Below are 17110 nucleotides of genomic sequence, written 5' to 3' on the forward strand. Positions count from 1 at the left end.
AGCAATCACATCACTGAACAGCAAGCGATGTTGGTGGTGCAATCAGTCAGGAGCTCACTACAGAAATAAACAGATGTCTTCAAGTGTGTTCAAGAATAAACACTTCAATGTGTACATATAAATCCCATTCCATTAGTAGAATGAATTCCATGCTCCCACATCTTGGGAAGTTTCATACTGCATGATCAAACCATCAAGTAAAATCAAAAGATACCAAGAAACAGCAATTTGTTTAAAGAAAACATTTTCTATTTGCGTTCAATTCAACATGTATAGTACAAGAAATGAATAAGACAATCAAATACTTCAACCATCTCCGCACAAAATATTCCAACCAGAAACTCAGACACAGTGAACATCAACATTCAAAGACTTCCATCTACCCACATTTGCACTCCCACGTTGGCCAAAAAAATTTACTTTCTGCTCAACTGTTTCTAATTGGAATTCGCACTTCCATGTTTGCTATTACTCTACTTCTCCCAATGTTGACTTCCAAACATCAGCTCTTCCACAGCACTCATGCTGCTTGCCTTGTGTCTGGATTCCCTCCAATTTTAAGTCAATGACAGGAGTGTGCATACGCCTGTTAGGAGTGAAAGTCAATTTAAGGAGCAAATCGTGGAGGAGCAGAGAAACGGGTGGTGGAGTGAGAGAGGCGTGAACAATGTTTTGGTGTAGTTGCCAGGTACAGAGTCTTTGGAGATGCCGGCAGCATCAGGAAAGATGATGTGACCCATCTATAACATACACAGGTGCCCCCACACACTGACATGCTCACCACCTCAAACAGGGAAATGAGTACAGGCGGTGAATTCTATTCAGTAATCCTGCTGCTTCCTAGTGCTGAGACTATAAATACCACAAGAAGCCCAGGTCAAAGTGAGCAAGGGCAACAGTGGATGCCAGAGGTTAATGAGACTGAAACACAAAAGCAGTCTGACAAACACAACCACAGAATCACAAAATAGGTGAAAGATACAAGGAAACCATTCTACTCCTCCTGTCTGTGCTGGTCCTCTGAAAGAGTTAACCATTTAGTGTCACTTCCTAGCCTTCTCCACATAGCTCACCACATTCATTCTCATTGCTTATATTATTGAAACCCCAAAACCCCACAGTATTCAGAAGGACTGAACAAGGTGGACTTGAGAGTTTGTTCCTGCCAGCTGGGGTGTCTAGAACATTCTCAGGATAAAGCACCAATGATTTAGAACTGGGATGATAAGAAACTTCACTTAAGAGGTTGTGAATTCTTGGAACTGTCTACCTCAGAGGGATATGGAATTACATTATGTTACTGAATACACTTAAGATAATCAGATTTCTGGTCTCTCAGGGAATCAAGGAACATCAGGAGCTTGTGGGTGAAGTGGAATTAAAGCTGAAAATCAGCCACACTTGTAATAAATGGGAGAGGAGGTCCTATTTCTCGTGTTCCTTTTTTTGACAATGATCTAACTCCCTCATAAATACCTTCATCATTTGAAGAAAGGCTATGTAAGGAAGTCACTTCCAGATTTATTTTAAACTACGAGTGGTGGTGATCTGAAATGCACTGCCTGAAAGGTCAGAGAAGCAGATTCAATGGTAACTTTCAGAAGGGAACTGGAAAAATACTTGTAAATGAAAATATTGCAGGACTGATGCATGACAGGCTGGACAGCCTACTTCTGTACCATCCATGCCCAAAGGAGCCTTACCAACATATGGAGGAGTGTGAGGGAGATTTATTTTGGAGTGGAAGAAGGGAAGAAAGGAAGAGAGAGAACAGAGAAAAAGTGAGCACAACATCTAATGAGATGCGACCAAAAGTATTCTATCTGGATGCATCACAGCATGGTTTGGCAACTGCTCTTCCCAAGACCACAAGAAACTACAGACAGTCAGGAACATAGCCCAGTCCATCAAGCAAACCAACCCTCCATCCACTGACTATCTATACTTCCTGCTGCCTCAGGGAAGCAACCAACATCAAAGATCCCTCCACCCCGTTATATTCTCTTCCACTTCCAGAAGATATAAAAGTTTGGATACACATATAAATAGATTCAAGAACAGCTTCTTCCCCGCTGTTATTAGACCTCTGAATGGGCCTCTCAAACTTTAAATTTAATGCAACTTCTCTCTACAGCTGTAACATTGCATTCCTCGCTCTGTTCAATTACCCTAATGCACTTTATTTGGTATGATCTGCACGCAAAACAAAACTTTTCACTGTACACGTGACAATAATAAATCAAATCAAAGGCTCCTCAGAAATCATGGATTTTAACAAAGCAGACCGAGAGAGGAAAGTTTCAATTCCCAAACTCACCTTTCATGTGCAGCCTCCCGATTCATCACATCCATGCTCTCCTCCTGAAATGTAAAACAAGCAATTGCTTTTTACATCTGTGCTCAGGAATCAGCTGTGATCTCAGCCACCCTTCCAGGTAAGCTGAGCCATTAACTATCTTGCTCCTAAACAGCAATAGAATGCAGTGCCCAGCATTACACTCGGTCACACCCTCCTTGCCTGAGTGAAATACCTTTCCAGTGAATGCTGCCACTCTAATCGTATGTACCATCACACCATCTAGGGTGAATCTGTATTAGGCCATTACTAAGAAAGAGTGGAATGCCCCTGTCCTTACCTCCTTTTTCAACAGACCAAAACAAAAGTACCAAATAGTTTCCACTGATTGGTGTGATTGAGCTCAGCTATGGCTTTCTAGAAGAATCTGTTATAAACTTAATCCTACCAGCCTATTGCAGAAAGCAGACATCTAAATATTAAGTCATATGAATTGGAATGGGATATTTAGCCCTCAAAACTGCTCTGCCATTTACAAAGATCCTGGCTGATCTGATGCTGTTTTAACTCCATTTGCCCACCAGACCCCAAAGTCCAAGATTTCTTTGTCAATTGAAAATCTAATATAATGGTCCAACCATCACTGCTCACTGAGGAAGTAAATTCCAAACATTTATATGACTCCCTGGTCGAAGAGATTTCTCTTCATTTCCATCTTAAATGGGACAACCTTTATTCTGTCCATGAAGGGAAACATCCTCTCAGCATCTACACTGACAGCACCTTGCATGTTTCAATAAGATCACCTCTCATTCTTTTAAACTCCAGCAGGTATAAACCTAACCTGCTCTAACTTTCCTGATAAGACGATTCCTTCATCCCAGACATCAGCTGAGTGAATCTTCTATGATGCAAGAAAGATAATTAAAACTGGGCACACTAATGTATGTGTGGACTCACTGCCATGTACGATTGTAGTAGCTACTTCTATACTCCACATCTTGTGATGCGCATCGTAACATAACCTTGTGGGACCAGATAGGTGGATCATACAACTCTTTGGTGAGACCCCCCCTGGGGTGCTGCTTAGTGAACGGGTTTAACTCTGGTTTACGAGATTGATGGGTCCATATTCTCTGTAGTCTAGAAGAATGAGTAGGGATGCCATTGAGATACATGAAACTCTTAAGTGGCTCGACAGTAGATGGTGAGAGATGCTGACTGGAGAACCTAAAGTTCAGGGTTAATGTCACAATATGGGGCTGCCCATCTAGGGTCAGGTGGTGAGATTTTTTTCGGTCAGGGGGTTGTGAATCTTTGAAATTCTCTACCCCAAGGAGCTGTGGATGCTCGGTCATTGGGTTTTCAGTAAGGAAAGAAAATGATGGGAGATAGCACTAGAAGGTGGAGTTGTGATATACCTTATTGAATGTGAAACGGCTTGTAAGGCATTAAGTTATTGTATGGTTTTATCAATGTTAAGCTGCAGAAAGTCTACTTAATATGTTGGGCATAATCACCTTCAATTTATGATTAGTGATGTAATTTATTTTTATCCTATGCGTAACACGAGCAGTAGCACAAACAATTTAGATATGAACAGATCCTCCTGTATTGGTCTAATCCATCCAGGTCTCCTCCAGAGATCCGCGGCATCACAGGTGCAGTCCTCAGCCAATTCAATTCATTCTATGTAATACCAAGAAATGGCCAGAGACACGTAATTCTGAAGAGGCTATCAGAGAGAATTTTCTGGCAACAGTACTGAAGACTTGTGCTTGCATCCCTAATGCAATTACAACTACAACACAGGCATCTACCCAGCCACGTGCTGTACACAAAATGCAGGACAAATCCAGCCCCATCAGAAAACCGATGGAAGGGGTCATCAATGGTACCATCAAACAGCACTTGGAAAGGCAGTAACCTGCTCATTTCTGCTCAATTTGGGTTCTGCCAAAGCCACTCAGCTCCTAAGCTCATTACAGCCTTGGGCCAAACTTGGACAAAAGAGCTGTTTCCAGATGGCAAGGTAAAAGTCACTGCCCTTGTTATCAAGGCTACAATTAACTAAGTGTGAAATCAAGAAATCCTTGCAAAACTACAGTCAATGGGAATCAGGAGAAAAATTCTGTACTGGCTGCAATCATATCTGGCGCAAAATGATGATGTTGGTGGTCAATCATTTCAGCTTCACTACATCTCCGCATGAATTCTTCATGGGTAGATATTTGCTAATCAACCTGTAGAGAAGTTAGCACACCTATAAAGGATATGGGACATGAATCTAGGACTCCTGGCTCAGAGATGGGGACACCACCACCATACAACAAGCACTCTCGAAGTTCCTCAAGGTAATGCCTTAGGCTTAACCATCTTCAGTGCTTCACCGAATACCTTCTCTGCAACGTTCAGATACTGAAGCACTAAATGTCCAAATGTAACAGGACTTGTACAATACCCAGGTTTGGCTGACCAGTGGCAAAGAATGGTTATTTCTAACAAGAGAGAATCTAACCAATGCTTCTTGAAATTCAATTATGTCACTAAACTCCTCCAGAATTAACATTTTGGGGGATTACCACTGACCAGAAACTGAACTAGACAGCCACATAAATACTATGGTTACAACAGCAAGTCAGAGACTAGAAGTCTTACAGCGAGTTACTCATTTCTTGACTCCACAGTGCGTGCCTGCCATCTACAAGGCACAAGTGTGATAGAATACTTCCCACTTGCCTGGATGAGTGCAGCTCCAACAACACGAGAAACTCGACACCACCCAGGACAAAGCAAATTGCTTGACTGGCACCACATCCACACAAGTAGCAGCAGTAAGCATCATTTACAAGATGAACTGCAGAAACTTATCAAAGCTCCTTCCGTAGCACCTTCCAAACCCATGGCTAACACCCTCTAGAGGAAATGGGTGACAGTTACATACTACCACCACCACAATCAAGTTCCTCTCTAAGCCACTCACCATCCTGATTTAGAAGTATACGGCCATTCCTTCATTTAGTGTGTCAAAACCCTGGAACTCCCAACCTAACAGCAGTGTGGGTGTATCTCCACCAAATGGACTGCAGCGGTTCAAGAATACTGCTCACCATCACCATCTCAAGAGCAATTAGAGATAGGCAATAAGTCCTGGCCCAAACTGGCTATGTCAGTTGTCAAGATCTTTTCTGGAGAGGTAAAAATTTGTCCTTCAGCGATTCAGGAGGATTAACGAAGACTCAGCTAATTGCCTTGGCAGAAAAGTTGGGAGCTGGTATTTAAAGCAAGCCCTAGGAGGGGAGAATGTATTGAACGATTAGACAGCATTTGAAAGTGGAAGAAAGAGAAAGCAAACTAGATGGTAATTTGGCTTAATTAGCTGGAATTTAATTACAGATGAAGCAGCTTTATGTAGCAAATTAAAAAAGAAATATGAAAATGTGAACAGGAAAGAGACTTGAAAGAAAACTTAAGAGTATTTAAGAAGCTTGAACTAAAATTACAAAGGGGAAAGAGAACAGGAAACAGAAAAGAGAGCAAGAGAGTAAGAAAGAGAAAACAAGCTTAAAAGGCTGGAACTGAAAAAAAGGATCCACTAGAGTCCTATGAACCTTCTGATGAGGAAAATGAGACAGCCAAAAGAAAACAGGAAATTATTCAAGAAGACTGACAGAGATAATTTATTAAGATATTACCATTAAGTTTCTGAGGAGGCCTCTACAGATTACGAGATAGCAAGAAAGGCTATTCTTGATGCATATGAGTTGATCCCTGAGGCATGCAGACAGAAATTTTTTTTTATTATTCATTCGTGGCATGAGGGCATCACTGGCTAGGCCAGCATTTATTGCCCATCCCTGGTTACCCAGAGGGCAGTTATGAGTCAACCACATTGCTGTGGGTCTGGAGTCACATGTAGGCCAGACCAGCTAAAGATGGCAGATTTCCTTTCCTAACGGATATCAGTGAACCAGATGGGATTTTCCCAACAATCAGCAATGGATTTATAGTCATCGTTAGACTCTTAATTCCAGATATTTATTGAATTCAAATTCCATCGTCTGCCATGGTGGGATTTGAACCCAGGTCCCCAGAACATTACCTAGGTCTCTGGATTAACAAACCAGCAATAAATCCACAGGGCCATCGCCTCCCCCAAAGTGGAACTGCCAGAAGCAGCTTGCAGTTAATTGTAAGAACCTACTTACAATTCTAAGCAGCTACACAGAAAACCAGATGTCTTCAACAATTGGACACACAGCTGAGATGGCAAACGATTAAAAGATTGTCAACAAATCCAAACCCATTTTTCATCACCCCACAAACCCAAGATGGAAAGAAGGTGGGAGATGAAAGGAAGGCACCTTCAATTCCCAAGACAGCTGGAAACACCCTAGGATCTCACCCTAATGCCAGACGCAAAGGTGCTGAGTAGAACTGATGTCTAAAAACCTACATGTTTCCGTTGTCACAAGGCAGGACACCTCTGTATGGATTGCTGGCAGTTGCAAGATAAACTCATGGAACTTACTACAGCACACAGATCAATGCAGAAAAAGGGATCCTGACCAAGTGCGACCAACCAAGTTGTAGTTCTGACTGTAGATGCAAATCAAGTATAAATATTGTTGTTGAGTGTGAGGGAGGTGAACAAGATAAGGAAGCGTTACAGGGAATTTCCTGTCAAAGGGAAAAGTAACTCCTTATTTCTCAGATGAGGCGGGTAAACTTGTATTTCTACTTAGGGATACAGAAGCCATCCAAACTCTTTTGTTGGGGAAACGCAAAGCATTTCCACCAAAAAATGCTATGAATGCCAGACATTCGTGACCGGTAGTAGTGGGCTGTATACATATGTACCTTTGCATTGGGTGCCCCTAGGGTGTGACCAATGCCTGGAATGGTACTGTGGGATTTGTCCATTGTTTGTCCATTGAGACCTGCACAAGAAGTCAATATTCCTAGGGAATATCTGGCAGGACTGAAAATAGTAGCTTCACCAATAGTCACGGAAAGGCCAAGTAAAGTCAAGGAGACAAAGTCATTGCAAGAAAACGTTTGAGGAATTTTTCCTTCATGCATCATACCCCAGCAATGGCTAAACAAGTAACGAGACCAAGCACAAACAGATATTTGGTGATCTAAAATTTTCTTTGAGATTTGAATAATCTGAAGGAAATGGCCAGTAAGTTTTCTCTGATTAAGGCTCAACAAGCCAACCCAGAGTCAAGTTGCACAATTGGCTCAACCCAAAAGTGAAGCAAAGAGTGTTCTAGAATATTACTAAATTAAAAATGAAATTTTGATGAGGAAGCGGAGACCGTCTCACAGACCTGCGGATGAAGATTAGACAATGGTTCACCAGACTGCAGTGCCATCCAAGTATCGTCGGGAGATATTAAGGAAGGCCCATGCTATAAGCATGGGTAAGTTATCTCAGACCTACAGGACAAAGAACAGTGCCGCAAAGAGCAGCAAAAGTACAAGCATTCAATGAAGTTCTCTATACACAGGACTGAATGAGAAATGTGTGGTTTCCACTGCATGTTTGTATGAAATTTTCACACTATAGTTGCTCTACTGACTAACTGCAGCAAAAAAATGATTGAGGGGCGTCTTCTGAGAGGTCCAGAGCAACCCAGTGTTGGTTCATCTTTTTTCACCAAGTCCCTCAAGATAGCAACTGATGCTAGCGAACTAGGTTAGATGGAGCCCTGCTACAAGAAGATGGGGTAGGTATAGGGAAACCAGCAGGATATTTATTCTAAGAAGCTACAGTAATAGCAGAGGCTCTCTACAATGGGAAAGAAACTCTGGGGGTGCTACTGGATGTTAAATATTTTGAAGCAGATGTCCATCAGAGCCACGGGGAGACACTAACCTATACTGATCATAAGCCTTTGTGGAAAAATTCAAAAAGCAGAATGTCAAATTGCTTCAATGGAGTTTAATATTACAGCCTTATCACAGTCCACATTGAGGAAAACAATGTATTTTTAGATGTTTTGTGAAGAGTTTAAGTTTCTTTAAGTTCTCTGAATAGCAACATGGTACCAGGCAAACTCTACCAGCTAGCTATAAAGAGTAAATGAGAATGAGAGATTGAATGTGTCTTCATTTTATTTTTCAAGCTATATTTTGTTTTTGTTTACACTTTGAAATGAAACACATTTAAAATCATGTTTCACTTTTTCAAGGCACTTCTGTTCTTAAGATCTTTTAAAGACTGGCATGTAAAGGACTGTGAAAAGTTCTTCAGATGAAGTACCGGAGAAATACCTGACTGTTTCTTTTAACAGAAAAGGTCACCACGGGATATTTTCTTTTAAAAGACACTTACTGGAAGTCAATGACCTTGGCTAATTACTTGGACTTACTGGAATTATTGCGGTAATTATTGCTGTCAGGAGTTATACATATTTTAATATTGTTTGGAGTTCAGTTGGAATATAACCTGTGAGGAGGTAAACACCCAGCTCAATCTTTGCCATCTACCTGACAGACCCTGAAAATTCCAATTCTTGAATCTTTAGATTCCAAAAAAAGCTGAATAACTGAAATAGATATTCTCCCAGTGAAGCCTCTAGACGATCCCCCTCAAAATCTCTTGAACGAATTGCACCTGAAGAGATCTAAGGGACAAGCGCACATGTCTAATGACCTTCATCTGTGCCTAGTGACCTGTCACCAGGATTCCAGACTGACAGCCATTTTGAACATTTATATTTTGTATGTTAAATTCCCTGAGAATGTACAAGCAACTGGCCAAAGTGTTTTTTCCATAGTTAAATTCTGCAGAGAATATTTATCGTTTTCACTGGTGTGTGTTGGTTATTTAGAGAGATAATATTTATACATCAATTTTTTTCAAACTCCTTTCATCAGATTTGCACCCAAGTCAGCCTTGTTTTCAGAAATTAATAATTTTGTTGTTTACTAAAAAAAACCTAGTTGATGAATCTTTTTATTCTGAACCTAATGTAGACACATTATATAACTGACTATATCAGTAACAATAAAATATTCGAATAAATGTTGGAACCAGTGAAGTAGTAGGACTAAACAGACACAAAAAGTGTACTTCTTCAACCTTGATCGTAACAAAATATACACGCAGGATAACCCTGAGCGAGAAATGTATCACTGGAAGTGGGGTAATTACAATTGATAAGGATAAAGGGAACAGTGCCAGGTTTCTTCTGCATAGTGCAAAGTTCAGCCATAGCACATACTGGGGAGGTGATGGCCTAGTTATATAATCGCCGGACTGTTAATCCAGAGACCCGGGTAACATTCTGGGGACCCAGGTTCAAATCCTGTCACGGCAGAAGGTGAAATTTGAATTCAATAAAAATCTGGAGTTAAGAGTCTAATGATGATCATTGTTGATTGTTGGAAAAGCCCATCTGGTTCACTAATGTCCTTTTGGGAAGAAAACTGGCCTACATGTGACTCCACACCACATCAACGTCCCCGACTTTTAACTGTCCTCTGGGATGTGCAATAAATGCTGGCCTACCCAGTGATGCCCTTGTCCTGTGAATGAATTTAAAAAAATTATCACCTACTCAAGGGCAATTAGGCATTGGTAATAAATGCCAACTAGCCAGCAATACCCATATCCCGTGAATGAATATTTTTTGTTTTAGAAAGCCCTAGTGGCAGTAAACTAAAAAATATTTGGAGCTTTAAAACACATTTGTTTTGCTGCCAGCTAAATCCAACCAATTACACACAGATGCTAATTATTTCAAGAAAAAGGGAACAATTAAGGACTTTTCGATTCTTGACAACGGATATAAAATTTACGCAAAACTGATCTACCATTCTCAAAACAGAAGTTTACCAATTATTAAAAACAATGCTAAAATCATTTTGATAAGTGAGTTGATGTAGGTTCATGTCAATTGCTAATTGTACACGCATGCTGTGCACACCATGTCATGCATCTGTTGGTAATGGCACTGCCATATTGTAAAACAGCTGACCTGAAGACACCTAGCCTGTGAAGCAAATATCTTGACTTTAACTCGATTGGGTTTTAGGCACCAGACATGAAAAGATTACGACTTACCTGCCTAATCTGGTCAATCCTGCTGCTGAAAGTTCGGAATGGTGATAGCGGGAAAGACTGGCGGTATAGGGAGGGAAACAAAAACAAAAGGTTCGTCATTCAACTTGCACATTGTGTTCCTAATTAGAAATTGACCTGAATACTTAGAATTTATGTAACAAGCTAAACTTTGGAATCTCTGTTCTGCTGAGCAACTGTGAAATGAAGTGGGATTTAAACATAAAACAGACAAGTGAAACGATCAAAACAAATCAGGTGAATCCTCATTCCACCTTCCTGCACACGCAACACGACTACAAACTCCTACATATTATGTTTCTTTTCCTGGTTTGGTTTTCCAGGCACGGTGGGACAATTCCTTCTCTTGCTTAGAATACTTTTACAAGTATCCCAGCCAAATAAGGCTGCACATGCTAGCATGTCTAAATGCCAAGGCACCATTTCATTTCCTAGCCTATGCAGTATCATCGGTTCTGAGATTGTCACATACTGTCAGGTCTGCGAATCACACTGCACACTCAGCATGGAAGACAATCATCATACATCGCGCCAACTGAAAGCTTGGATGAGCTGAAAATCAACTCTTAAGCATGGCTGGGACAAAGAAACTGATCTGCCACCCACATCCCACGAAATTTCACTGTTTGTTACGTGAGCATCTCATTCATTCCTGGTTCTAACTCCGGACTTGGCCATTCTAATGCATTCCTGGCTAGTACCCCACGTTCCTATTTACTATAAATTCAAGGACATCCAAATCTTTACTGTCTTGTTTCTTAATTTGTAGGAAATCCCATTCATCCATTACCCTTGTACATGCTGACTTAACCTGGCTCAAGGTCAAGCAACAGCATTATTTTAAAATTCTCACCCTTGTTTACAAAGACCTTCAACGCCTCACCCTCCCTATTTCTGTAACCTTCTTCAGCATCACAACCCAACAATCTTTCCTGGACCACCTACATTGGTGTGATGGTCAAGAAAGCACAACAAAGACCTCTTCCTTCTCAGGAGGCTAAGGAAATTCAGCATGTCCATAAGGACTCTCACCAACCCTTACAGATGCACAAGAGAAAGCATTCTATCTGGATGCGTCAAAGCTTGGTACAGCAAGTGCTGTGCCCAGGACTGTAAGAAACTACAGGAAGTTGAGAACATAGCCCAGACCATCACGCAAACCAACCTTCCATCCATTGACTCCATCTACACTTCCCAATGTCCAGGAAAGGCAGCCATCATTAAAGACCACTCCCACCCAGTTGTAATCTCTTCCAAACCCTTCCGTCAGGCAGAAAATACAGAAGCTTAAACACATGTACCAACAGGTTCAAGAACAGCTTCTTCCCAGCTGTTATTAGACTTCTGAATGGGCCTCAAATTTCAAATCTAACACTAGTCTTGCTTTTTGTGCACCTCCTTTGTAGCTGTAACATTGTATCCTCACTCTGTTCAGTCACCCTAATGCACTTTGTAAGGTATGATCTGCCTATGCTGCACACAAAACAAAACTTCTCACTGTACATAGGTACACGTGACAATAATAAATCAAATCAAATCAAAACCTTTAGACCTCCAAGCTGTTCTCATTCTCTTGGACATCACCAATTTTAACCACCCCTACAATCAGTGGCCATCCTTTAAGGTGCCCAGCATCCAAGCTCAAAAATTCCCTCCTCACACTCTCCACTTTGTATTCCTTCTTTAATTCAGTTCTTCAAACCCACCTCAACAACACAACACGAAAGGTCGCTAGCAACCTGAAATAAAAACAAAATGGTGGAGAAATTCAGCATATCAGGAAATATCTGTGGAGAGTGAAACAGAGTTAAGACTTAAAGTCCTATTCCTTAGAACCCTTGAAACTCCTTGACTAAGCTTTTGGGCATCTGACTCAATATCTCCTTCTGTACCTCAGTTACATATTTGCATTATAATATTCTTGTGAAATGTCTAAGAGGAGGTAAACAACTTGTGAAACCTTGGGGCTTTTTATTAAAAAAAAGCTTGAACAATAGAAGCAGCCTGAAAGGGTGTGGTCAAGCTCCCACCCACAGAACCAAAGATTTTGAGTTTTCAGCAGCAGTTTCAGTTGGGCTCTTGAAGAAGTGGAAGCTATTTTTCCCTCTCTCGATTACAGCCAAAAGCTGGGAGTCCGCTTCCTGGGCTGCTGGAGTTGTCTGTTTTCTGAATTTGCCTTTTGCCAAGGGTGTGTTTATGGGATGGTACTATATTGGAACAGCTAATTAGTGATCTGTTATTCTGTTAAGTTTTCCAATAGAGTCAACTTATTCCACGTTCTTCTTTCTTTTGTTGTATTTTAACCATAGTGTTTGAATAAATTTGTTTTGCTTAATGTTGAATAATTTAACCAATTGAATTGCATCTAAAACACAGCACCTGACATTTATCTTTAAAATAAGAATAAGTTAGGGTCTAGGCTATCTTCTTAACATATTTTGAGAGGGTCTGGTCTGGTCCATAACAATGCTTAAGCCTGTATCCTTCTATTCACCAGAAGCAATGTCATGGGATCGAATAGTTTTCGGAGGTTTTAGTTCATTTCTTTGGTAAGCACTGATCCACAGATCTGTCTCCTTCCAGGGAAAGCCCACTGCTGTCAGTGGCCTAGGAGCACCTAGAACTCTTGCTGCACACTCCATTACACACAGTTGCAACACCTGCCTGATGCTTATGCAACCTCTAGCGCTCATGTCCTTGTAAACTGAAAACTCTCTGAGGTTAGTTGTAGCAGAAGGGGGGTGGGAGAAAACAGTGTCACAGTGAGAATGAGAAATGGTGACCAAACCATTGACCAAGTGGATCTTGAAGCAGGACATGGAGTGAGTCACAAAAACAACTTGTGCTTAAATATAAAAACAGATGGAATGTATTCATTTCATAGAACACCGGAGTATCTGGAGTAATAAGTGCAGTCTGGTCTATTGCCTAAGGAAGGACGTGGTTGCCATTGAGAGAGCGCAGCAGATGTTCCCCAGGCTGATTTCTGGGATGATGGGCCTATCCCATGTAGAGACTAGACCTGTATTCTCAGGAGTTTAGACGATTGAAAGGCAAATCTCAGAAAATTACAGGATACCTAAAGGGGAGAGACAGGACATTTCCTCTGGCTGTGGGATTGCAGAATAAAAGGCAAGTAATTTAAAACAGAGGTCAGGGGAAGCATCTACAGACAAAAAGCTGCGGAAGGTCAGTCATTAAGAATATTCAAGACAGAGACTGATAGATTTCTACATTCTAATAACATCAAGGAATACAGGGATAGCACAGGAATTTGGTGTTGAGGTACATAGAACATAGAACATTACAGCGCAGTACAGGCCCTTCGGCCCTCGATGTTGCGCCGACCTGTGAAACCAATCTGAAGCCCATCTAACCTAAACTATTCCAATATCATCCATATGTTTATCCAAAGGTAGATGACCAACCATGTTCCAGAACAGCACAACAGATTCAAGGGGCTAAATGGCCTACTGTAGCTCAGCACTCAAGTCTGTTCAGACGTTCAGGAATATCATAGATGATCAGCGACCTAGTTTCATAACCCTGACTTTGTCTTGTATTCCTTCAATTTGGCTAAAAAAACACTTTTGGTCTCAGAAAAATTGACCCTGCTACACCTGGTGTTTGTGGAAGAGTGTTCCAAATCTCTGCTGTGCATATAACTTTCAAAATGGGAAAATTCTGTGGCAGTACAGGAAAAGGCAAAGGACTGGCATTAGGTGAATTGCTCCTGTGGAAAGTTGGCTAGTACCCGAGGAATGGAACATCCTCGCCCGTGCTTTAGTCATTCTTGATATGAAGTAGGGCATGACACACTGACATCCATGGCCTTCACATGCAAGGGAACCCAACTGGAATGATGCCAAGTCTGGCATTTTCTGAAAGGGCTGAAGTGAGAAAGGAAAGAAACAGCAGCCCCAGCTCTGAGAACCTTTGTATATCCATTGCTACCAGACACAAGGAAAGCACGACAGGGAAGAAGAGGACGGACTGGGATAGGCACTCAGATCAGACAGGACGAAAGAAAGATATACATTTCTGTCAAGCCTCTTGTGACTTCCTGAACTCACGTGCCAAAGCACTTTATAACCAAAGTGGTATACTTTCCTTCGAAGAATAGTCCTTGCTGCAGAGCAGAGAACGATGGCAAATGCATGTTGGAGTTTAAACAAAAGTCCTAAAATATCTGAAGACAAAAAGAGGTATGGCAAAGTGCCAACAAGTAATCAGCTCAGTTTACAGAGCAGAACAATTTAGGAGTATTACGTCAGCTTAACTCAGTTGGCTAACATGCTGCTCTGTAGTCTGAAAGACATAAAAATTATTAGAGTCCATTATTAAAGCCTCCTGGTGGCCTTGCCTCTGTATCCTCCCACAAACACACACCTCAAACAAATTCCTGCATTCCTCCAAATCAAATCGACTGTGTTTCTCCCACTCTCTTCACCCCATGCTGTCTTCAGCAGCTGAAGACTTAAGTTCTAGCATTCACTGAAGAAAATCTGCATTGAAACTTAATTTGACCAAACTTTTGATCATGTCCCTAACACCTTCTCTTGCTGAGTGCCAAATTTCTGTGTTAATTCTGCAGAACATCAAGACATTTCCTCACTTCACTGGCACTACATAAATGCACATCAGTACTGTTGCACCATGAATCTCGAGTGTCACGGTGTTAATTTTATTGTCGATGGAACAGAAACAGAACTATTTGGGAAAGTTAAGCCAAATAAAGATTGCCCAGTTACTGTTTGAGCAGCTCATGGAGAAATAGGGTTGCGGGGGGGAACATTCTGATTTGTCAGGAAGAGTAATTCCCAACTCCAGAATAACTTGGTACCTGAAACAATACACAGACTGAAGCCTCTGCGAAGGAATGAGAAAACCGAGGTTGCCTCACTTTACTCACCGAGCTCGGACAGCTGAGGTTTACTGAGGCACTGCTCCTCCGACACCGGAGCGACGTTGGCTGAAACACTGGAGATGAGTCGCTGCAAAAAAAAAGAGATTAGCCAGTGCCTCCACCAAGGACTCAAAAACAGGGCCTTACTGTTTTCAGCATCAATGTTCACAGGCCAAAATACAGTTTGCTTGTTTTGGACCAGTCACAAATATCGAGATGCATCACGTGCACAGGACAGACAAGAAAAAGAAACAAAGTAGAATACAATGCACAGTAAATGCTTCCCAGTTACCTGACTTTAACTAACACTTGTGCCCGATATCTCGTGCCCACTATGTTAAAAGGATATACTGTTCAAAGCTCAGGTATGTATTTCACAGCATGGAGGGATTGTTTCTGACAACACTAATAGCTACAGAATCCAAACTCACAAGAGTATGCCAGATTTTCACTCTCTTCCAGAAAAATCAGATGATCTGTGTCTTTGGAAAATTCCTGAATGCTGATTGTTAATAATAGCAAGCATCAATTTCAAGTTACGATCCTAGTGCATTTCATCTCTTAATCTAAGAACACATGACCTGTTGTATAATCTCACAATCAGTGGCCATGTTGGGACCACCCAAGCTTGGAGATATGCAGAGTCACAAAGTCAAGGTTCAACATGCAAGGTCGCGTGCTTCAGCTTCCACAAAGCATACCATTTGGCGTATGTAACTCCTGAAGCAAGACTGCCTCAGTCAATGTATGTTCCTGCTAGTTACTGACAGCAGGACATACTTAGTAACTCACATTGTTTGGTTCATAACTACAGTGCCACACAAGGTACAAGTTAGACAAGGGGCTAAGTTTGGTCCCAGTGTATGGAAGTGTATCAGGTCAGGTACAGACCGCTGCTGTTGGCCAAACTGTTCAGACAGGGATCCAGCTCTAGATTTCTATCCCCGCAGGAATAACAGGCAGGAAACAGGACAGGGTGACAGCTGGATTTGCAGTGCCGTTGCTTGTGGTTAATAGTCCATTAATACTCACCGTTTAGGCTCACACATGCAGAACGATCAGGGAGCCGTTCGTTCCTGTAGGATCGTACCAGGGAAAGAGACAGCGCTTTCCAAAACACAGAAAGCCAACACAGGCTCTCCTCCACGTCTCCTCTATGGAGAGAATCATACTAACAGCTGTTGCTGCATGCGCAGCCAGTGCTGAATGTTCCAAACACGGATGCCTCCTGATTGGAATCCAAGACGATGGCAGTCAGCCCGATTTCCAATCGGACTGCTCACCAACAATCCTGGATCTGGCAAGAGCTAAGATCGCTTCCAGTGATGCCAAGTCCAGAAATGACAGAAATGCCGGAGTGTAGACACTAATTTTGCCTCATGCCACAAGCCATTGGCGACCCTCCAGCATCTCTGCTCGCCTGGCTGATCATCACAGAGCCATCAAAACAACAGACTGGTATTTTCAGAGCTCCAGTGGCAGTAACATCAGCCAGGGCTAAACAACAGGTTAGACAATAATTATGCATCTTTGGGACAAAGATCTGGACCCCATTAAAAACCAAGATTTTCACCTATTTAGAGCTTTCAATGTGTTAAAGTGTTCCTAGACACTTCATAAAAGGTACAATGTGACCAAAATCAAAAACAGAAATTGCTGGAAAAGCTCAGCAAGTCTGGCAGCATCTCTGGAGAGAAATCAGAGTTAACGTTTTGAGTCAAGTGACCCTTCCTCAGAATTTCTGATTTACAGCATCTGCAGTTTTTATAATGTGACCAAGTCTGATACCAAGTTACGCAAGAGATAGTAGGGCAAG

General features: G+C 41.6%; 1 protein-coding gene across 2 annotated transcripts in view; it reads right to left on the minus strand.

Moving 5' to 3' along the window:
• LOC109914030 (P2R1A-PPP2R2A-interacting phosphatase regulator 1-like) overlaps positions 1-17110 on the minus strand; it is a 50439-nt gene that overhangs the window by 18142 nt on the left and 15187 nt on the right. For both annotated transcript variants that reach the window (XM_020513603.2, XM_020513602.2), the window contains exons 2-4: positions 15301-15382; positions 10371-10427; positions 2318-2361 (exon numbers count right to left, since the gene is read on the minus strand). In XM_020513603.2, the coding sequence (XP_020369192.1) occupies positions 2318-2361; positions 10371-10427; positions 15301-15382 (183 nt within the window). The remainder of the gene's footprint in view (positions 1-2317; positions 2362-10370; positions 10428-15300; positions 15383-17110) is intronic.

Source organism: Rhincodon typus, chromosome 45, assembly GCF_021869965.1.
Source record: "Rhincodon typus isolate 14 chromosome 45, sRhiTyp1.1, whole genome shotgun sequence".
NCBI classification, from domain to species: domain Eukaryota; kingdom Metazoa; phylum Chordata; class Chondrichthyes; order Orectolobiformes; family Rhincodontidae; genus Rhincodon; species Rhincodon typus.